This window comes from Heterodontus francisci, chromosome 18 (genome assembly GCF_036365525.1).
Source record: "Heterodontus francisci isolate sHetFra1 chromosome 18, sHetFra1.hap1, whole genome shotgun sequence".
NCBI lineage: Eukaryota > Metazoa > Chordata > Chondrichthyes > Heterodontiformes > Heterodontidae > Heterodontus > Heterodontus francisci.
In genome coordinates this window covers 28,249,783-28,273,792 of record NC_090388.1, presented here as the reverse complement: position 1 = coordinate 28,273,792, position 24,010 = coordinate 28,249,783, and the positions used below count along the sequence as shown (strand labels likewise).

Here is a 24,010-nt window from a genome sequence, read left to right as displayed (position 1 = left end):
AAATATCCTGAGCGCTCAGAGTAGAACAATGTGGGGGAGGCTCAGGTGGATGAAGGGAGAGCAAGGTATGAGGATGTAGAGTCCACAGCCAAGAGTTTCTGCTTTGGTTACAAATTGGTGATCAGAGTGCACATTGTGCCCAAAATTGCACCAGTTTTCATAAGTGTTTTTTTTGCTTAAGTTGTCGCTCAAACTCATTTGCATATCGCCAAACTTAAACTCTTCCCTGAACCAGCACAATCAGGTAGCATTTTAGAATGTAATTTTAAAAAATTGCATTAAAAAGTATTCCTTGATATAATTAAGAGTGGTAAACTGGTACAGTTTTATTGATTGTGCTGAAAATGGGTTTTCTTCAGAGAGGTCCATCACCTGTGAGTAACCCAATTTTAAATAACTGAAAAGGACCATTTGCTAATTACAATAGTTTCTGAGTAAATTAAGAATCTGTTTTCGTGATATTGGCTGGAGGATAAATGTTGGCCAGAACACTAGGAGAATTCCTCTGCTTTTCTTCAAAATAGTGCCATGGGATCTTTTCTGTCCATGGGGGAATTCTAACATGGGAGAAGGGGAGGGATTGGGTACAGATGGGAGGACTAAATAGGCAAAAGCTCTTGAGTGCATCAGGAAGTCAGCTCCAACCCATCCACTTTTGGGTTTTTCTGAGGCGAGACAAGGGGTGGGCAGCATTTTAGATATGTTAATGACGTCGGATAGTTTATGGCCAGCTGGCTTTCCCCCAGGAATCCAGCAGCTGCATCAATGCAAGGACAGCCCAGGGAGAAAACAAGTACCTTCACAGCACTCTGAGTGATCCAGGAGGAACAGGAGTGCTTCCTACTGGCACTCCCCCCACAATCACACCCATCACTGGACACTGCCTCTCTCCTACACACAACCTTCCCTGATATTGGACAACACCCCCGTCCCCCACTCTGGGATTGAGAATAGAAACCGCTAACAGTCAGAGAGAAAAGCCCCCAGGGTTGGACATTCCCACCTGGAAACTCCCATGGGATCAGACCCACACCCCCACAGGGGTCAGGGATTGGACTTACCTGGGATCGGACCCCTTCCGAACTTCAGTGTTGGAGAGCGCACCCTCCATCAGGTTCAGATCGTGCCCCAGCTGGGTCAGCAATTGGACCCCCGGAATCAGATGCCCTTCCAAAGTTGGGTATTGAAAACCCTGCAAGAGCAGACACCCCTCCCCGTGGTTGGGAATATTTACTGCATTGACTGCATACAGTGGGTGGTCGATCCGATACCACCTGTTTCTCGCCACCACCCGAGACAAATTTCTACTTCTATATCTCCAAAACGAAAACAAATTTTCCAATTTTAAAAGCTCAATTTGTCCCAAGTTGTTTGAAATGATAAGATTAAGTTTATGAGCTTCATCACTTCATTCTTATCTATTCCAACACTATTATTCTTCATGTAAATGTCAGTGCACGGCGTTTGGCATCAGTTTGGCTGCAGGAACTGTGGAAACATGCCAAAGGTGACACATGACCGCCTTAGGGGTTCCGCTCCGGATTTTCTGTTAGGGTTTACTCCTTTAGCCTTAGTGTCTCCCGAGACGCCCACAAGGCAGTGGGGTTGTTAGCTCATATTCTGCCAGGACATGCGCGATGCCAATATCATCACCCTCGAAAAGAACAAGTGTGACCGCGGTGACTGCAGCAACTACTGTGGAATCTCCCTGCTCAGCACAGTGGGGAAAGCCTTCGCTCGAGTCTTTTTAAACAGACTCCAGAAGCTGGCTGAGCATGTCTACCCTGAGGCACAGTGCGGCTTTTGAGGAGAGAGATCCACCATTGACATGCTGTTCTTCCTTCGCCAGCTACAGGAGAAATGGCGTGAACAACGGATATCCCTCTACATTGCCTTCATAGATCTCACCAAAGCTTTTGACCTTGTCAGCAGACGTGGTCCCTTCAGACTACTAGCAAAGATTGGACGTCCACCAAAGCTATGACGTATTATCACCTTGTTCCATGACAATATGAAAGGCACAATTCAGCAGAGAAGTCCTCATCAGACCCCTTTCCCATCCTGAGTGGTGTGAAACAGGGCTGTGTTCGTGCACTTACACTGTTTGGGATCTTCTTCTCACTGCTGCTCTCTCACAGGTTTGAGTCTTCAGAAGAAGGAATTTTCCTCTACACAAGATCAGATGGCAGGTTGTTCAACCTTGCCCGTCTTACAGCGAAGACCAAAGTACGTAAAGTCCTCATCAGGGAACTCCTCTTTGCTGACGATGCTGCATTAACATCCCACACAGAAGAGTGTCCACAGAGACTCATCGACAGGATTGCGGCTGCCTGCAATGAATTTGGCCTAACCATCAGTTCCAAGAAAACGAACATCATGGGACAGGATGTCAGAAATGCTCCATCCATCAATATCGGCCACCACGCTCTGGAAGTGGTTCAAGAGTTCACCTACCTAGGCTCAACCATCACCAGTAACCTGTCTCTCGATGCAGAAATCAACAAGCGCATGGAAAAGGCGTCTGCTGCTATGTCCAGACTGGCCAAGAAGGTGTGGGAAAATGGCGTACTGACACAGAACACAAAAGTCCGAGTGCATCAAGCCTGTGTTCTCAGTACCTTGCTCTATGGTAGCGAGGCCTGGACAATGTATGTCAGCCAAGAGCGATGTCTCAATTCATTCCATCTTCGCTATCTCCGGAGAATCCTTAGCATCAGGTGGAAGGACCGTATCCCCAATGCAGAAGTCCTCGAGGCAGCCAACATCCCCAGCATGTACACCCTACTGACCAGTGGCACTTGAGATGGCTTGGCCATGTGAGCCGCATGAAAGATGGCAGGATCCCCAAGGATATATTGTACAGCGATCTCGTCACTGGTATCAGACCCACTGGCCGTCCATGTCTCTGCTTTAAAGACGCCTGCAAACGTGACATGAAGTCCTGCGACACTGACCACAAGTCATGGGAGCCAGTTGCCAGTGATCGCCAGAGCTGGCAGACAGCTATAAAGGTGGGGCTGAAGAGAGGCGAGTCGAAAAGACTCAGCAGTTCGCAGGAAAAGAGACAGAAGTGTAAGGAAAGAGCCAACTGCGTAACAGCCCCGATAACCAACTTCACCTGCAGTGCCTGTGCAAGAGTCTGTCACTCTAGAATTGGCCTTTATAGCCACTCCAGGCACTGCTTCACAAACCACTGACCACCTCTAGGCACTTACCCATTGTCTCTCGAGACAAGGAGGCCAAAAAGGAAAGGAAATGTCAGATAAACTCAATACAATTGGTAACATTTCCTTGTCTCATTTTTTTATTTTTTTCACTTGCTACAACAAATTCTGAATAAATGTGCAGGAAATCTTATTTCCAGTTACCAGGTTAGAGCATTTAACAATTGCATTTATTTTCTCAGCTCTGCAGTAGCATACCTACAGCAAAATAGTAAATAAATGGCATTTAAATATACCTATGCAGAGGAAGACTTGGGGCCGTCAGGACACAGCAGGCTGAATCTTCTGTGCGCAAAACAAATGGCAGACCGCACATCACAGAGCCACCACAATCTTCTGTGCAGCGGCTCATTTAAATAGCCAGGGTGGGCCTCCCACCCCCGATCATGTGGAGGGAGTGGGCTGTCCATCCCCGGCAATGGGATCAGCTGCCTGTGTGCAGGTGCTGATGCCATTTTTAAAGGGCTGTCAGCCCTACCAGGAAATTTAAATATTTAAAGCTAAAGAAAATAAAAATAAATAAAGACATTTCTTCTGCCCCTCTACCACCACCCCGCCCCCAATAACAATTAAATTATTTGCCCTCTCCATGCCAAAACACTTAACTAGTCCATTGATCTTTCCCCACCAACCCCCCCAAACTGCATAAACATTAAACTTCAACCCTTCCCACCATCCCCTACACCCATCTTGTTACTTTAACCCCATTCCCACCCCTCAGTCACTGATAAATTTACCTCCTCCCCCCTCCCCACCAGTGTGGCGCCTCATTTCCCTAGATAGGGATCCAAAGGCGCGGAAGTGCCGGCCACTGGCCTGAAGATCACAGCGGGACATCAGGCGGCGGCGACATGGGTATCATTTATTCATTCTGTTTAATTTATTTAAATATTCAAATGAGGGTCCCATCGCCTAGCAGAGTGGGAGCTGCCACAAGGCCTCGCCGCCGCCGGTAATATCGGGCCGGGCCCTCCCGTCATCGGGGTGCGTTTTGGCCCTCTCCCAGAGGCATCTTCAGGCACCCCCCCCCACCCCCGCCACAGACCCCGCGCCTGGGGGAGAACAAAATCCAGCCCAGCATGTGGAGCACTGACTGATGGTTGGAGGGGTGGGAAAGGGCAACAGGTGAGAAGTGGAAGAACTTTAAGCGGTATCCCTACTTCCATGTCCTCTTTGATCATTGTTCCTCTCATGGCGCGGCCATACTTCTGATAGCATGAGCTGGAGAGCACTTTGCTGCAGATTCGTAGGGCGATGAATGGCCAAGGCTTGGGTTTCATGAGTCCTATTTAAGGTGGCATTCAGAGTGTACAACCTATTGGTGACAGCTTGCATGTGCTTATCTGATTGTGGTCACTGATGCTCCATGTAGGTCACCACTCTTTCATGAGATGAAGGCATTAGTGCAAAGGTCTGCAATATGGTGCCACTCATGCTCGAGACGGACTCCTCCAATCTCTTACTTCTGTGTTCAAGTCCCACTCTGGGGCTTGAGCACAAAAATTAAGACTGACACTCCAGTGCAGTACTGAAGGAGTGCTGCACTGTTGGAAATGCCATCTTTCAGAAGAGACATCAAATCGACGCCCCATCTGCCTGCCCGGGTGGATGTAAAAGATCCCATGGCAATATTTCGAAGAAGAGCAGGGCAGTTATCCCCAGTGTCCTGGCCAATATGTATCCCTCAATAAACATCACAAAAACAAGTTATCTAGTTATTATGACATTGCTGTTTGTAGGAGCTTGCTGTGTGCAAATTGGCTGCTTCATTTCCTACATTACAACAGTGACTTCACTTCAAAAGTACTTCATTGGCTATAAAGCGCTCTGAGACATCCGGTGGTCATGAAAAGCATTATATAAATGCAAGTGTTTCTTTTTTCCCTTTTACAGCTGGAAAACCTGCCAGTACATCGCACCTTCTTTGCGCTGCTCCAGATGTATCCTCTTCATGACAGCCCCCAAGGTCTAGCATCTGCGTCCTGCTGAGCAGAGCTCGGAATGTCCTGTGCCCCCAATGCGGAGTCTCCACTCCTGTCCCTGTCTCTAGCCTCTACTCTTTCTCACCTGTGACATGCAGGAGTCGCCAGGTGAAAACCCAACTACCTTCCTTACCAGACCCATTGAATTTTTTTTTTGAGATACAGCACTGAAACAGGCCCTTCAGCCCACCGAGTCTGTGCCGACCAACAACCACCCATTTATACTAATCCTACATTAATCCCATATTCCTTACCACATCCCCACCATTCTCCTACCACCTACCTACACTAGGGGCAATTTATAATGACCAATTAACCTATCAACCTGCAAGTCTTTGGCTGTGGGAGGAAACCGGAGCACCCGGCGGAAACCCACGCGGTCACAGGGAGAACTTGCAAATTCCACACAGGCAGTACCCAGAACTGAACCCAGGTCGCTGGAGCTGTGAGGCTGCGTGCTAACCACTGCGCCACTGTGCCGCCCCTGTATTGTAAGTATCTGTAAGAATTGTAAGTATCTGAGCTGGTGCATGGTCTGCATGAGTCCTGTGACAGTGCACCCTCAGCGTGCATGATCTCCTCTGAGGAGTCATCATTATCCTCATGGACCACCTCCGACAGGAAGCATGCAGGTCCTGTGAGAGAGTAAACACCTGAAATGGAATTATCAAGATAAGAAGATGTTAAGTAATTGTTATGCACATGATATTTCACTTACTGCTCATATCAAGTCAACATAGAGTCATTGTCTGCGTTAAATTCCATTTGCCAATCCCTTGCCCACTTTCCCAGTTTATATATATCCTGTTGTAACCTTAGACAACCTTCTTCACTGTCCACTATACCACCATTTTTGGTGTCATCTGCAAACTTACTGATCATGCCCCCTACATTCACATCCAAGTCATTAATATATATGACAAACAGAGGGCCCAGCACCGATCCCTGGGGCACACCACTGGTCACCAGCCTCCAATCTGAAAGACAACCTTCCACTACCACCCTCTGCCTCCTATCACCAAGCCAATTTTGTATCCAATTTGCTAGTTCACCCTGGATCCAACATGAGTGAATGTTGTATATTGTGTGACTGCCTGATGTTTAATTCTGACACCAGGTACCTGGGAGGCCCACATCTCCCCATCTCTGACAGCTGGGCACACTGAGATTCCACTTATATCCAGCACTACCTCCTCTACAGCTGTTAGTTGCGATATGGCTGGAGGGCCATCTCCAGTTCTCTGCCTTTCCCTGGTGTTCTGTGCTCTCTTCTCTTGCAAGGAAGGGAAGAAGAGACCTATGAGTGAGAGTAATGGATTGTGTTGAACGGATGGATGGAGAGAATTAGTTGAGGGTTACTACGAGGGACAGGCATGACATTTCATAAAGACGAAATGAATGTCAGCGGTGGATGGACAATGTGCAGAAGTGAATACACAGAGAGGGTGGAAAGTAAGTTGGTGTGAGGAATGAGGTACTAGAGTAGCCTTGAGAAGGCAGAGTGTACTCACCTTTCCTTAGGTCATTAAACTAAATTTTGGCACTGAATCCAGGATTGTAGCACCACACTTCTGCTGCTGACCTCCTCCACTACCTCTGGCCATACCATTTAATATCGGTTTCACTGGCAGGCCTCTTCCCCCTGTCAGTAGGGAATAGTATCTCCCTCCTGGCCCTTTACAGACCCCGAGCAGCACACTCAGGGAAGCATCAATAAAGCAAGGCACAGATTTTGAACAGTGGGACACCATTCTGATAATTCGTTGTGTTGTACTCCCAACACTGTAATCCATCAAATGTCATCTTTGCAGTGTCCCTTTAAATTCTTCGTCTTTGGCCTCCTTGTCTCGAGAGACAATGGGTAAACACCTGGAGGTGGTCAGTGGTTTGTGGAGCAGTGCCTGGAGTGGCTATAAAGGCCAATTCTAGAGTGACAGACTCTTCCACAGGTGCTGCAGATAAAATTGGTTGTCGGGACTGTTACACAGTTGGCTCTCCCTTGCGCTTCTGTCATTTTTCCTGCCAGCTGCTAAGTCTCTTCGACTCTCCACACTTTAGCCCCACCTTTATGGCTGCCCGCCAGCTCTGGCGATCACGGGCAACTGACTTCCACGACTTGTGATCAATGTCACAGGACTTCATGTCGCATTTGCAGACGTCTTTAAAGCAGAGACATGGACAGCCGGTGGGTCTGATATCAGTCACGAGCTCGCTGTACAATGTGTCCTTGGGGATCCTGCCATCTTCCATGCGGCTCACATGTCCAAGACATCTCAAGTGCTGCTGGATCAGTAGGGTATATATGCTGGGGATGTTGGCCGCCTCGAGGACTTCTGCGTTGGAGATATGGTCCTGCCACCTGATGCCAAGGATTCTCCGGAGGCAGCAAAGGAATTGAGACATCGCTCTTGGCTGGCATATGTTGTCCAGGCCTCACTGCTGTAGAGCAAGGTACTGAGGATACAGGCTTGACACACTCGGACTTTTGTGTTCCATGTCAGTGCACCATTTTCCCTCACTCTCTTGGCCAGTCTGGACATAGCAGTGGACGCCTTTCCCATGCGCTTGTTGATTTCTGCATCTAGAGACAGGTTACTGGTGATAGTTGAGCCTAGGTAGGTGAACTCCTGAACCACTTCCAGAGCGTGGTCACCAATATTGATGGATGAAGCATTTCTGACGCCCTGTCCCATGATGTTCGTTTTCTTGAGGCTGATGGTTAGTTTAGTTTAGAGATACAGCACTGAAACAGGCCCTTCGGCCCACCGAGTCTGTGCCGACCATCAACCACCCATTTATACTAATCCTACACTAATCCCATATTCCTACCACATCCCCACCTGTCCCTATATTTCCCTACCACCTACCTATACTCGGGGCAATTTTATAATGGCCAATTTACCTATCAACCTGCAAGTCTTTGGCATGTGGGAGGAAACAGGAGCGCCCGGAGGAAACCCACGCAGACACAGGGAGAACTTGCAAACTCCACACAGGCAGTACCCAGAATTGAACCCGGGTCGCTGGAGCTGTGAGGCTGCGGTGCTAACCACTGCGCCACTGTGTCGCCCGGTGGATACTGCAGTTGAAATTGACTGAAGCGGGTCATCCTCCCTGCTCAACCTAGGAAACCCAGGAGTCGGTTTAGAGAGCTACTGGCAGACATGCTGCATTTCTGGGAATCTCGCACATAACCAAATACCCCCTCCCCATCCCAGCATGTCAGCAAGTAAAAATTCCCAGCATTAACTCAGCTTCTCTTTCCACAGATCCCGCTTGCTCAGTATTTCCAGCATTTTCTGTTTTTATTATCACCAGCCAGTTTGAAGGGCTGTCTTATTCTTTTCAGCAAGCAAAAAACAAATCTGATAAAACACAAATTGCCACTACTTTTATTTTGCACTCTTATGTTTACTGATTTCATGATTTAGGCTGAAAATTAACTGTGATCTTTGCATGGATGCAAAGGGGTTTGTGGTGTGTATTGATACAAAAGTGGAAACGAATTCGTGAGTCAGGTTGGTGATCTGACTAAACCAAGAATTGCAAGACCACTTCCGGTGAAAAGATTTCACAGAATCAAAGAATCACAGAATAATACAGTACAGAAGAGGCCCTTCGGCCCATCGAGTCTGCACCAATGCATTAAAGACACCTGACCTGTCTACCTAATCCCATTTGCCAGCACTTGGCCCATAGCCTTGAATGTTATGACGTGCCAAGTGCTCATCCAAGTACTTTTTAAAGGATGTGAGGCAACCCGCCTCTACCACCCTCCCAGGCAGTGCATAATATTTATTAATTTATACCATTAAGCTTGTGAAGCTGATTTATCAGTGCTGAGGTAGTCCACTGGACCACCTGGGAACTTTATAGATGTACTTTTGAATGAGAGAAAAATGACACTGCACTCACAAAACCTTAAAGGTTAGCTGTCAGGCACAGAGATCTATGCATGCATCCAAGCATAGATATACACTGGTTCTTTGTCACTAAACGTACATCAAGCCACAGTATGATCTGGATCTCTCAACTGCAATTGCACTATACAGATACTGGCCCAGATTTGCTGAAAAATTAACAGAATGTGAATGATGCACACCATTATTAAATTGCAAATTGACCAATATCTTGTGGCAAGGAAGAGAAGTCTCATGAATTGTGAATTGCCACAAGTTGCTGGCTGATTTGTGGAACAGCATTTCATGCTTAACATCCCGATGAAGTTGCTGTATTTACGTATTAATTGCCCACAGCACGTGAAGTCTAGTAATTGGTCTAAGTAACTATTTAATGAGGTGGCAATTCTTAATGACTGCCAATCAAACTTTCTTGCCCAGAAAGTGAATAATATAAAGTGTAGGGTCTCACTCATTTGTGTAGTGGCACCCACCACCACCAACCACCACCACCACCCCCCCCCCCCCCACCCCAATCATGGCCAAACCCCAACAATATCAGGTTAGTAAAATGAGAATCTGCCATTAAGATTGGCAGGGCCAACATGCCCCCAGCCTTGCTGGATTTTACCCACATTCTGTGCTCCCTCCCCACCTCCTTGTGTGTTCATAATCCCAATAAATTGTACAATTGAAACCAATAAATTGAGTTATTTGTCACCAATGAAAAATGGATGCAAAAATCTACCAGTTTTAATAATCTTCAGGAAGGAATTTGCCACCCTACTTAGTCTATCCTACACACGATTCCAGCCCTGCATCACGTAGCCGACTTTTAATGCACTTGTAAACCATTCCATTGTAAAAATAATGCTACAGGAATGTTCAGAACACCTTCGCAAAGAAAAGCCTTGCCCACATTCTGAGAATAAAAAAAGTGTAATAACTTGTATAACAAACGGCTCCAACAAAAAAGGTAGCAACTATCTTTCACATTATGAGGAGATGAAGAGTCCGTTGTTTTGGGAAATTATTTTATATCATATAATACCATTCGCTGTTTCGAAATAAAGGCCACATATAATGTGGACTAACCTAATATCAGTATCAGTATCAATATACATTGTATATTATAACATCTATGCATTTCTCAAAGTTTTAAAATATACATAATTTACTATTAAATTGTTATTTAATCACTCCGGTCTTCAACCCTATCACAGACCTTCTATTTTATTATTTCCTCCCCTCCCCTCCCCCCACCTTCATGTGTCTCTGTACCAGTTTAAAAACTGTTACATCTGTAACTTTTTCTAGTTTTGATAAAAGATCATTGACATGAAATGTCGGGGTGAATTTTCTGAGCTCTTGGGAGGCAGGTTAGAATATGCCAGGAGCTAAGTTGGAAAATAGCGCGTTGTGTCAGCTCCCCAGCAGAGGCTGTCTGCTCAGCAGCGGTGGGTAGCCAATAAGGCCCATTAGGGCCAAATGAGGGAAAGTTAATAACACCACCGTGGATCTTTTCGATGGCAGTCAGGCTCCCCACTAAGACTGGAGCCTGGCAGGCCAGGGAGCCATCAACACCTTCTCTCAATCACCCCAGCACAGACCCGCTGAGATGCGATGTCCAAAGCCACGGCCACAGGCCATTCTGCAGAGGAGTTACACCTCCACGGGAATGGCCTGAAAGCTATGACCATGCATGATTTTTAATTTTTCTCAATGCCTGATCTCCTGCCTGCCTCAGCAGCGCCACCGCTCCCAGTGGGGCTACTGACTGAACATCGCTGTGGGCTCTTCTATTGGGCCTTCAGCTTCCCTGGTCCACCCGCCATCCGCTTCTTAAATGGTCACCTCCAGAAAGATCGCAACCAACATCCTGCCACAACCACTTCTGGGTTCCTGACATGGAATTGAGGCTGACATTGGATCTCAGCCCATTAACTCTGTTTCTCTCTCCACAGATACTGCCTGACATGCTGAGTATTTACACCATTTTCTGTTTAAATTGCAGTTTGAGAGCATCCTCTGTACTTTGCTTTTGTAATTTAGTACCTCTTTTTTTTTAGAACATTACAGCGCAGTACAGGCCCTTCGGCCCTCGATGTTGCGCCGACCTGTGAAACCATCTGACCTACACTATTCCATTTTCATCCATATGTCTATCCAATGACCACTTAAATGCCCTTAAAGTTGGCGAGTCTACTACTGCTGCAGGCAGGGCATTCCACGCCCCTACTACTCTCTGAGTAAAGAAACTACCTCTGACATCTGTCCTATATCTATCACCCCTCAACTTAAAGCTATGTCCCCTCGTGTTTGCCATCACCATCCGAGGAAAAAGACTCTCACTATCCACCCTATCTAATCCTCTGATTATCTTATATGTCTCTATTAAGTCACCTCTCCTCCTCCTTCTCTCTAATGAAAACTACCTCAAGTCCCTCAGCCTTTCCTCGGAAGACCTTTCCTGCATACCAGGCAACATCCTAGTAAATCTCCTCTGCACCCTTTCCAAAGCTTCCACATCCTTCCTATAATGCGGTGACCAGAACTGCATGCAATACTCCAGGTGCGGTCTCACCAGAGTTTTGTACAGCTATCAGCCTCTTGCAGTATCAGCCTTAGCTCAGGGTAGCATTCTTGCCTGAGCTAGAAGTCATGCATGGGTTCAAACTCCAGTGCAGTACTGGAGCACATAATCTCAGCTGATACTTTAGTGTAGTACTGAGAATGATGCATTGCTGGGAATGGCGTCCTTGAGATGAGACATTAAACTGAGCTCCACATACCTGTTCATGTATATGTAAATGATCCAATGTTATTTGCCGAAGTAGTGTAGAGATTCCCAGACTGACATTTAGCCCTCAATCAATACTACAATACTCGAACTAACAGATTAAGTGACAATATTTCTCACTTCTGGCTGTGGAAACTTGCTATGTACTAACAGCAAGAACAATAGGGCAGTAATATTAGGGGATTTTAACTATCCCAATATTAACTGGCATAGTTTTAGTGTGAAAGGAATTGAGGGAGCAGAATTCTTGAGGTGCACTCAGGAGAACTTTTTTGTCCAGTATGTAACAAGTCCAGCAAGAGAGGGTGCAGTTTTAGACTTAGTTTTAGGAAATAAAGATGGGCAGGTGGAAGGAGTGGCAGTGGGAGAGCACTTTGGTGGTAGTGATCATAATTCAGTCAGTTTTAACATAATTATGAAAAGGACACAGATAGAACAGGAGTTAGAGTTCTCAATTGGGGCAAGGCCAATTTTACCAAACTGAGGAGTGATTTAGCGAAAGTGGACTGGAAACAGCTACTTGAAGGTAAATCAGTGTCAGAGCAGTGGGAGGCATTCAAAGGGGAGATTTAAGGGGTTCAGAGTAAACATGTTCCCACAAAGAAAAAGGGTGAGACAGCCAAATCTAGAGCCCGGTGGATGTCAAGGAGCTTACAGGGTAAGATAAGGCAGAAAAGAAAAGCTTATGTTCGACACCGAGAACTCAATACTACAGAAAGCCAAGAGGAGTATAGGAAGTGGAGGGGTGAAATCAAAAAGGAAATTAGGAAAGCAAAGAGAGGGCATGAAAGAATATTGGCAAGCAAAATCAAGGTGACCCCAAAGATGTCTTATCAATACATTAAGAGTAAGAGGATAACTAAGGAGAGAGTCGGGCCCATAAAAGTCCAAAAAGGTAACCTATGTGTAGGGGCGGAAGATGTTGGCATGGTTCTTAATGAATACTTTGCATCTGTCTTCACAAAAGAGGGAGGCGATGCAGATATTGCAGCTAAGGAGGAGGGGTGTGAAGTATTGGATATGATGGATATGATAACATAGGGAGAAAGGAAGTATTAGTGGGATTTTTTTTTACTTGGGCCTGTTTTATTCATTCATGGGATGTGGGTGTCGCTGGCTAGGCCAGCATTTATTGCTCATCCCTAATTGCCATTGAGAAGGTGGTGGTGAGCTGCCTTCTTGAACCGCTGCAGCCCATGTGGGGTAGGTACATCCACAGTGCTGTTAGGAAGGGAGTTCCAGGATTTTGACTCAGCAACAGTGAGGGAATGGCGATGTAGTTCTAACTCAGGATGATGTGTGGCTTGGAGGGGAACTTGCAGGAGGTGGTGTTTCCATGCATTTGCTGCCCTTGTCCTTCTAGGCGGTAGATGTCGCGGGTTTGGAAGGTGCTGTCTAAGCAGCCTTATACGTTGCTGCAGTGCATCTTGTAGATGGTACACACAGCTGCCACTGTGTGTCGGTGGTGGAGGGAATGTTTGTGAATGGGATGCCAATCTAATAGCTGCTTTGTCCTGGATGGTGTCGAGATTCTTGAGTGTTGTTGGAGCTGCACCCATCCAGGCAAGTGGAGAGTAGCATCCTTGAAAGTTGGTAAATCACCAGGGCTGGATGAAATGAACCCTAGGCTGTTAAAAGAAGCAAGAGAGGAAATAGCAGAAGGTTTGACCAACATTTTCCAGTCCTCACTGGATACGGGTGTGGTGCCGGAGGACTGGAGAACTGTTAACATTGTACCTCTGTTTAAAAAGGAAGCAAGGGAATAATTACAGGCCGGTCACTATAACCTCAGTAGTGGGTAAATTATTGGAATCTATTCTGAGAGACAGGAGAAACTGTCACTTAGAAAGGCACAGGTTAATCAAGGATAGTCAGCATAGATTTGTTAAGGGAAAATCCTGTTTGACCAACTTGATCGAATTTTTTGAAGAAGTAACAAGGAAGGTAGATGAGGTTGGTGCAGTTGATGTGGTCTACATGGATTTTAGCAAGGCTTTTGACAAGGTCCCACATGGCAGATTGGTTAAAAAAATAAAATCCCATGGGATCCAGGGAAATATAGCAATGTGGATACAAAATTGGCTCAGTGGCAGGAAACAAAGGATAATTGTTGACCGGTGTTTTAGCGACTGGAGGGCTGTTTCCAGTGGTGTTCTGCAGGGCTTAGTACTGGGTCCCCTGCTTTTTAAAGGTATATATTAACGATTTGGACATAAATGTTGAGGGCATGACCAAGAAGTTTGCAGATGATTGGCCGTGTGGTAGATAGCGAGGAGGATAGCTGTAGGCTGCAGGAAGATATTGATGGTCTGGTCAGATGGGCAGAAAAATGGCAAATGGAATTCAACCTGGAGAAGTGTGAGGTGATGCATTTGAGGAGGTCAAACAAGGCAAAGGAATACACGATTAATGGGAAAATACTGAGAAGTATAGAGGAACTGATGGACCTTGGAGTGAATGTTCACAGATCCCTGAAGGTAGCAGGACAGGTCGATAAGGTGGTTATGAAGGCATATGGAATCCCTTCCTTTATTAGCCGAGGTATAGCATATAAAAGCAGGGAGGTTATGCTGGAACTGTATAACTCATTGGTTAGGCCACAACTTGAGTACTGTGTGTAGTTCTGGTCACCTCATTACAGAAAGGATGTAATTGCACTAGAGAGGGTACAGAGGAGATTTACGAGGATGTTACCAGGACTGGAAAAATGCAGCTATGAGGAAAGATTGGATAGGCTGGGGTTGTTCTCCCTGAAACAGAGAAGGCTGAGGGGAGATCTGATTGAAATGTACAAAATGTTGATGGGCCTGGATAGAGTGGAAGTGAAGGGTCTATTCACCTCAGCAGAGAGGTCAGTGACTAGGGGACATAGATTTAAAGTGATTGGAAGAAAAATTAGAGGGGAAAATGAGGAAATATCTTTTCACCAAGAGGGTGGTGGGGGTCTGGAACTCACCGCCTGAAAGGGTAGTTGAGGCAGAAACCCTCAACTCATTCAAAAGGAGTCTGGATATGCACCTCAAGTGCCGTAATCTGCATGGCTATGCATCAAATGCTGGAAGGTGGGATTAGAATAGATGGATTGTTTTTCGGCTGGCACAGACATGATGGGCCAAGTGGTCTCTTTCTGTGCCTTAAACTTTCTATGATTCTATGATTCTAACTGGCTGCTGCATTTACCTACAATAAAGTGACTACACTTCAAAAGCAATTCATTAGCTGAGAAGTGCCTTGGAGACATATTAAAGGACATGAAAAGGTATGACATAAATGTGAGTTATTTCTCTTCTCTAAAAATAAAATCTTCCTCAGATGTTCCACAGAATAAAGTCAGATATTCATACAATTTCTGTCGACATATAGGGCAGAATTTTCCCGGGCCACTGGAGGCAGGTTCAGGGGTGAGCAGGCTGTCAGAAATTGACATCGGGTTGGGATCCCAACATGATCCTGCACTCTTCTGGCTTTTCTGGGATGGAACTGAAGGCGAGTAGGGAATACCCTTGGATCTGTTTGGTAAGTAATTAAGATGTTCTTGACGTAGTTAATAAGCCATCTATGAGCTGCTTTAGCCCTGAATCCTAGATTTCCCAGTCATGGAACCCATATCCCAACTTGTCAGCAACTCATCAGGGTCACTGAGGCGAGTGCACAGTGAGTAAAGCTTCTTCAGTGAAACTGATGGGCTGGGAAGGCTTTGATCAGTTATCAGAAGAGCTCCAGCCGTGGCCATTGAGACTGTTGTTCAAAGTACTTCTCTCAGAGAGTGCTTTCACTGCTTTACAGGTGATTGTCAACTTCTTGGAGGACATTTCATCTGCCCAGCACTTCATTCAAATTTAGCTGCACTTCTCTGCTGCCAGCCTCCAGCACAGCATGGGAGCAACTCATGTAGCTTCACCTTCCACCTCTGTGGAGGGTCAAGAGCAGAGGCCACACCACCGCCAACTGCTCCAGTAGCAGCAGGAGCAATTCCAGCAGCAGCAGGAGCAACGTCAGCACCATCTGCCTTCTCTCCAGCCACCTGTTCCTCCACAGGGCAGAAGCGATGGACACCAAGATCCAGCTCTAAGCAGGCAAGACCCCCCCCCCCCCCCCTCAATCAACACAGGGTCTACAGACAGAGGATCAGCTCTGTCAATATGTCTGAGCACTAGTCCCTCAGGAAGCTCAGGTTCCCATGGCAGGTTGTTCCTGACATCTGCAGCCTCCTGGAATAAGATCTACTTCCCAGTCAGCCAGGTGAGCACGCATTGTCAGTGGCCAACAAGGTGTCCTTTAATGAAGGGTCATCCCCCTGCAGCTCCCCTCCCGCTTCCTCCACCTCACGCCCCCCCAGTCTCCGCCTATAACAAAGTTGTGTGCTCTCTTCTGCAATGAGAGAAAGCAGAGAAGTGTGAGTGCTCATAATGGCTTGTGTGTAGAGGAGGGAAGGACAACATTTGTGGAGAGTGACTGTGAGGCATCAGTGCGAAAGGGCAATAGAGTGCTCAGATGGGGATGTGAGGTGCCTGGAGAGAGAGGAATGAGTGAAGCTGCAAGGTGTATTGTTCTGAGGCATGCTATGCAGGAAATGCTGGGCAAGTCAGAATTTGGAGCTTGGCAGCTGAAAGTGTTATGCCACCCACCTTTCCCACTATCCTGTGGTCTTGGATCCCCTTGGTGCACTGCCTCCAGGTTTGACGGTGTACACTCCTACTGCTCACTTCCTCGGCCTCTTCCATCTACATTGATTGGAGAAGTTGTCCTCTTCCTCCTGTCTTTGGTAGAGCTCACCACACTGCAGCTGCTCAGATTCCACAGCAGGACCTCGAGGTAAGAGTGAGAAACCGGGGAGCAGCCTTCCCAGGACTCCTCTCCATTCCTGTGGTTACTGCTGCTGGTGAGCTTTTCTTACCCATGTTGTGGTTCCTTTAATTAGAAATACTTCCTTTGACAATTGGTTGGGAGCCCAAAGGTGGGATGTCAATTAGCTTTCACTGGTAAAGAGCAACTGTACAGTGCGCCCTTTGAAGAGTCATGTTCCAGATCTGAAAATTGTCTCACTGTTCTGGCAGGGACTAAGCTGGTAAGATTCTGCCCATGCATTCACACAAATTTCATCCACATCCCAATCAATGGTTGAATCATTCGATTATTTTATTATAATTTTCCAACATCAGTGTTTCAACTGCTGAAGGACAGAATCCTGCTGAGATGAAACTTCCATTCCAGGACTCTCCAAAAGACCAGCTGATAGGAGGCTGTTCTGTATCTTCTGACATTCTAATATGAATTATCCCACACAGTACAATCCAAGCGAAAGTCTTTGTTCAGGCATTTTTCTTCAATGGGAATGCTTCCTCAGGCACAAATTCATTCCCCATACACTCTTAGGAGTGGATAAAGGAAGCATTTGCTCACCATTAAGGGGCTTCCGCTGTACAATAATGAGCAGTAGAAATGATGTGAAATAAGTTAAAAATAGTTCAGGGCTATGCATTTGCAGGTACAATGGGCCTGAAACTTGAAAACTATCACTAATTCCATAAACGATTGCACATGACTGTTCTCTTATATTTCAAAAAGTTCTTTCAACAGCCTACTGGGTAAATGCTCCACCTGATGAATTACTAAGCCATAAAGATCAAAATGTAAAACTTTCTGTGCCTGTCCTTAGTCAGCTGATCTCATTCGAGGAAGGAATGCTTTAATTGATCTCAGTGCATCAGGACTAGGAAAGGGAAAGCAATTAGCCAGATTCCCTGCTTCGAATTGCTATCCAGTGACATGTTGGGAGATGTACATCTGTGCATGTCGGATAAGGACTGGATAAGGGTTGGCTGTAATGCTCCATCGGCTTGATTTGCCTGCTACTGATCATAGTTAAGTTTCATACCTGAATCTTGGGGACGTACCAGAGTGATTCTGGTGCCAATTGAGCCACACCCAAAAAATGTCAGTATCTTCAGCAAAGGATCAAGAATATATCAAAAAATAATACAGGCAAAAATGTTTTTAAAATTCTTCTGTTGGCTCTGCAGCATATCTGTTTATTGACACAAAAAAAATTACATTTAATGTGCATCCTGCTCCAGACATAACAGGCTTGCTACAGATGCAGAACAACCTTCGTAAAAAGAGAAAGAAATCTAGTTAACGCTGGGTGGGTCTAACCTATAGCTTGAATCACACATTTTCCATTGTGCATTGTTCCTTCACCAAACAACTGAACTATGAATGATTTGGGGATTTATTTACATAACAACTGTCAGATATGATGGTCTTAAAGACAGATAAACCATAGCATAATTACATGTTATAACACTCCAGCCATTATAAAATAGCGCGTTGTCCAACTTATTATTTGAAACATCATGGGAGGCCTGCTAGTGTGATGAAAAGAAAAATATGCTTGATCTTGTGGTTGGAAACTGGAATGTTATAAACAAAACTTTTCTACAACAGACCAATATATAGTCTCCCAGCATTCCCAAAAATGTTGTTGGTATGTACACTTTTAAAATTTATCAATAATTTTGCAATTGGTCCAATACGCCCTCTGACATAAATCACATGAAACAGAACATCAACATTAAAATTATAAAAGTGAAAAACATACTCTTGATTCCTATGTTAGCAGTGACGAATAATAACTTACTTTGATGGTATCGGTTTTTCCAAAGTAAGCGGCTGTATGTAACAAAGTGCTGCCATTAATGCACCTATGCAAAGTGGAGAAGTTGCAGTTAGAATAGTTGCCTGGTTCCAATTTATACAAAATTCCCATTATACAAAAGGTGGAGTTACCTAATATGTCCTGAGCCATCTGGATCTAAACTTTAAGTATGCTGACACTGGATTGTGGTATTTATATTTTACAGCTCAAAAAGACAAATTCAAAAAGTTTTTATTCAAAACAAATTCTGAAAGTTACCACCATTGACTCACCATTACATTAGTAAGAAACAGTCACAGTCTAACTAAAAAAAATCAAAATTGGTTCAAAAACCACACACATATTAATTACAACATTTAGATGCAAGATTGAATACAAGTCGAATAGACAACAGCTGGTGAACGATTTACACACCACTTGCACACTGCCAATGAAAGATTTTCAGGGTCCAGTTAACCAACACTGTAATACCTGCAACCAAACTAAACGTAACACATCAGACCCACAAACAGATGGTTAAATACTTAGGGGCAACTTCTCCCCATTACTTCAGGCCCTAAAGTGCCATCGAGGTGTCAGGATGGTGTCTTGAACTGCAAAGCCAGTTTAGCCCACATTTAGTGCAAGATCCCATTTTGGTAAAGAAGTTGAAGCATGTGCTGGTAACAGGCATCTGGAGGATTGTTAAGGGTCTGATGGACAATTAAATTGCCTGATGATGCTTATTAAGGAGGTTGCATGAATTTTAGAAGCTAGTGCTTCAATTAACGACTTCATCGACAGTGACCAGCTGAACAAGAGGAAAGAAGTCATTGCTGAGGATTTTGAGCGCCACTTAAAGCTGAGTACAAGCTATACAATGCTTTTATTATTCACTTGTTGCTGGAGGTTTGAAGAGGACTTTTGAGACACATTAGAAGACTTTCTGGGACAGTCAAGACTTCACCAACGTCTATCGACATTCATTCTGGGAATTCTCTGAGGATTTCACCTAAAAAGGGTAAGTGCTGTGCTACTGTACCTTATTGGTAGGGCCCAATAAATTCACGGTCAAATTTTACAAATTTCACAGTAACAGCATTTTAAGTATTGTGAATTTCAGGATTTCACATACAAATAGCAAATTTCACGGTGTTGCAACAAACCATGAACATGATCTATTTAAAACAAAAAAAAAGACAAAGGAGGTTTCTGGTTTCAAATGGCATTTATTGTATCCTCAAAAACTATTGTAAAAAACTGACTATAAACAGGTCACATTCTTTAATCACTGAAGTCAGTGGTTGAATGTGAATATGGAGCAAACTGCTACTGTCTCTTCATTCCTTGTCTCTGTGCTGTGAACACCTATCTGTGTTTAGATACAGTGCTCTCCACATCCACAGAGTTTGTTGGAATTGTCAAACAGCTAGCCTGTGGGGGATTCAGCATCTCCACACAGTGTGTAGCAAAAACCTTCGGTGGGTGGTCCTGTGTAGTTTATTTACACTTGGCAAGTAACCACCATTTTGCACATTACCTTGAATGAATAGTCACAGCTTTAGATGATCAAGTTTTTCCAAAGGTATGTTGGCGCTTGCAAAAGCATCAACAAGTTCCATTGTAACCAACTAACAACTTTCTGAGCTCTTTGTTGCATTCTTAAAAAGAGATGAAATTGTTGCTTGTTTTTTTGCATGTTTTTTTCCAGCAGTGTGGTGTCAGATGCTCTCTTTCTGCTGCGATGGATTTTGGACTCTAAGTGGTGCTGAATCGTTGCACGCCATGTGTGATCCAATTTGCAGCTTGCACAAAACTGATTCCACCATCAGCATACAGAATGTGGCTTCCAAATTCTTTCACTCTATGTGATGCAGTAATGGTTGTGGCCATTTTTGGTTTGCATATTCTGGCATTCTCACTTGACTGCTAAAACTTGAGACTGCTGCTCTCAAAACTGCACTGGAAGCCCTCCCTCATCTACCAATCAGCGAGGTGAGCCTTGTTTCAATCAATAAAACAAGCGATGTTCGCAACATACACATCAATCAGTGAGGTGAGCTTTGTGTCAATCAGAAAACCTGCAAAGTTTGAAAAGTGGCTGAATTCACAGAAAACCTGAGATTTCACAGTCAGGTATGCATTTTTCACGCTGTGAATTTGGTAGGGCCCTTGGTACTTACTGGACACTTGGAGTCAGCAGGAAGTGCTTGGTCATGTGCATTTGCCTAGGACAAAGAACCAAGAACAGTACAGCACAGGAACAGGCCATTCGGCCCTCCATGCCTGCGCCGATCGTGATGCCTGTCTAAACTAAAACCTTCTGCACTTCCGGGACCCATATCCCTGTATTCCCATCCTATTCATGTATTTGTCAAGATGCCTCTGAAACGTCGCTATCGTATCTGCTTCCACCACCTCCCCCGGCAGCAAGTTCCAGGCACTCACGACCCTCTGTGTAACGAGCTTGATCGCACATCCCCTCTAAACGTTGCCCCTCTCACCTTAAACCTATGTCCCCTAATAACTGACTCTTCCACCCTGGGAAAAAGCTTCTGACTATCCACTCTGTCCATGCACTCATAACTTTGTAAACCTCTATCATGTCGCCCCTCCATCTCTGTTGTTCCAGTGAAAACAAACCGAGTTTATCCAACCTCTACTCATAGCTAATGCCCTCCAGACCAGGCAATATCCTGGTAAACCTTTTCTGTACCCTCTCCAAAGCTTCCACGTCCTTCTGGTAGTGTGGCGACCAGAATTGCACGCAATATTCTAAGTGTGGCCTAACTAAGGTTCTGTCCAGCTGCAACATGACTTGCCAATTTTTATACTCTATGCCCCAACCGATGAAGGCAAGCATGCCGTATGCCTTCTTGACTACCTTATCCACTTGCGTTGCCACTTTCAGTGACCTGTGGACCTGTACGCCCAGATCTCTCTGCCTGTCAATACTCCTAAGGGTTCTGCCATTTACTGTATACCTCCCACCTGCATTAGACCTTCCAAAATGCATTACCTCACTTTGTCCGGATTAAACTCCATCTGCCATTTCTCCGCCCAAGTCGCCAACCGATCTATATCCTGCTGTATCCTCTGACAATCCTTATCACTATCCGCAACTCCACCAACCTTTGTGTCGTCTGCAAACGTACTAATCAGACCAGCTACATTTTCCTTCAAATCATTTATATATACGACAAACATCAAAGGTCCCAGCACTGATCCCTGCGGAACACCACTAGTCACAGCCCTCCATTCAGAAAAGCACCCTTCCACTGCTACCCTCTGTCTTCCATAACTGAGCCAGTTCTGTATCCATCTTGCCAGCACACCTCTGATCCCGTGTGACTTCACCTTTTGTACCAGTCTGCCATGAGAGACCTTGTCAAAGGCTTTACTGAAGTCCATATAGATAACATCCACTGCTCTTCCTTCATCAATCATCTTCGTCACTTCCTCAAAAAACTCAATCAAGTTAGTGAGACACGACCTCCCCTTCACAAAACCATGCTGCCTCTCGCTAATAAGTTCGTTTGTTTCCAAACGGGAGTGAATCTTGTCCCAAAGAATCCTCTCTAATAATTTCCCTACTGACGTAAGGCTCACCAGCCTATAATTTCCTGGATTATCCTTGCCACCCTTCTTAAACAAAGGAACAACATTGGCTATTCTCCAGTCCTCTGGGACCTCACCTGTAGCCAATGAGGATGCAAAGATTTCTGTCAAGGCCCCAACAATTTCTTCCCTTGCCTCCCTCAGTATTCTGGGGTAGATCCCATCAGGCCCTGGGGACTTATCTACCTTAATGCTTTGCAAGACGTCCAACACCTCCTCCTTTTTGATAACGACATGACCAAGACTATCTACACTCCCTTCCCTCGGCTCATCATCCACCAAGTCCTTCTCTTTGGTGAATACTGATGCAAAGTACTCATTTAGTACCTCGCCCATTTCCTCTGGCTCCACACATAGATTCCCTCCTCTGTCCTTGAGTGGGCCAACCCTTTCCCTGGTTACCCTCTTGCTCTTTATATACGTATAAAAAGCCTTGGGATTTTCCTTAATCCTGTTTGCCAATGACTTTTCATGACCCCTTTTAGCCCTCCTGACTCCTTGCTTAAGTTCCTTCCTACTGTCTTTATATTCCTCAAGGGCTTCGTCTGTTCCTAGCCTTCCAGCCCTTACGAATGCTTCCTTTTTCCTTTTGACTAGGCTCACAATATCCCGCGTTATCCAAGGTTCCCGAAACTTGCCAAACTTATCCTTCTTCCTCACAGGAACATGCCGGTCCTGGATTCTAGTCAACTGACGTTTGAAAGACACCCACATGTCAGATGTTGATTTACCCTCAAACAGTTGCCCCCAATTTAAATCTTTCAGCTCCTGCCTAATATTGTTATAATTAGCCTTCCCCCAATTTAGCACCTTCACCCGAGGACTACTCTTATCCTTATCCACAAGTACCTTAAAACTTATGGAATTATAGTCACTGTTCCTGAAATGCTCCCCTACTGAAACTTCGACCACCTGGCCGGGCTCATTCCCCAATACCAGGTCCAGTACGGCCCCATCCCTAGTTGGACTATCTACGTATTGTTTCAAGAAGCCCTCCTGGATGCTCCTTATAAATTCTGTCCCATCCAAGCCCCTAGCACTAAGTGTGTCCCAGTAAATATAGGTTAAAGTCACCCACCACTACAACCCTGTTACCGTTACATCTTTCCAAAATCTGTCTACATATCTGCTCCTCTACCTCCCGCTGGCTGTTGGGAGGCCTGTCGTAAACCCCCAACATCGTGACTGCACCCTTCCTAAGGATTCCCCCTTAGTCTGGAAGATGAATGGGAGCAGAACATGAGGCCAGTCAGAACAACACCAGCTGCTGCAGGAGAGAGGGACAGGAGGGTCAAGAGGGTGAGGTGGGCTCCTTCGCACCTTGTGGGTACAGGACATCCCTCTCCCTCCTCTGGATCTCCTCCACCAGGACCTCCAATGCTGCATTCAAGAAATTGTGCACCCTCTTCCTTGGTCCTTGAATCAAATTGAAACATTGCATTGTACTCTACATCTTCAGCGGAAGTAGGTGTGTGGAGGCTATAAATACTGCTCCACGAAAACTGCTGCTAAACCTGCACATGTCTGTTTTCGTGCTCCAGGCAATCTTAAATCATTGCAGTGATAAATTAGCCCCAGAATTGCAGACTAAATCAAGACTTTCAAACAGACGTGTCTTATTAGCACAGCACCTACTTAGCGCCTGTTTTTACCCTTTCACTGAAATAAGGCCCTCATTTTATTATACCCAGGTTTCCTCAGGGATTTTTTTTATAAAGCGCTAGTAATTAAATGTCCCTTTTTGCTCAAAAAAGCATGTTTGATTGTATTATTTTCCCTTTTACATCCTGTGCTTTTAATCATTTAACTATGAGGTGTTGAAATATAAATTAACAAAATTTTAAGTTGGG

The 24,010-nt window shown here is 45.3% G+C and overlaps 1 protein-coding gene across 2 annotated transcripts in view; it reads right to left on the bottom strand.

Moving 5' to 3' along the window:
• The window catches only part of LOC137379829 (putative ankyrin repeat protein RF_0381), a 214,984-nt gene that overhangs the window by 54,624 nt on the left and 136,350 nt on the right, over positions 1-24,010 (bottom strand). For both annotated transcript variants that reach the window (XM_068051206.1, XM_068051209.1), the window contains exon 7: positions 18,546-18,609. In XM_068051206.1, coding sequence (XP_067907307.1) covers positions 18,546-18,609 — 64 coding nt within the window. The remainder of the gene's footprint in view (positions 1-18,545; positions 18,610-24,010) is intronic.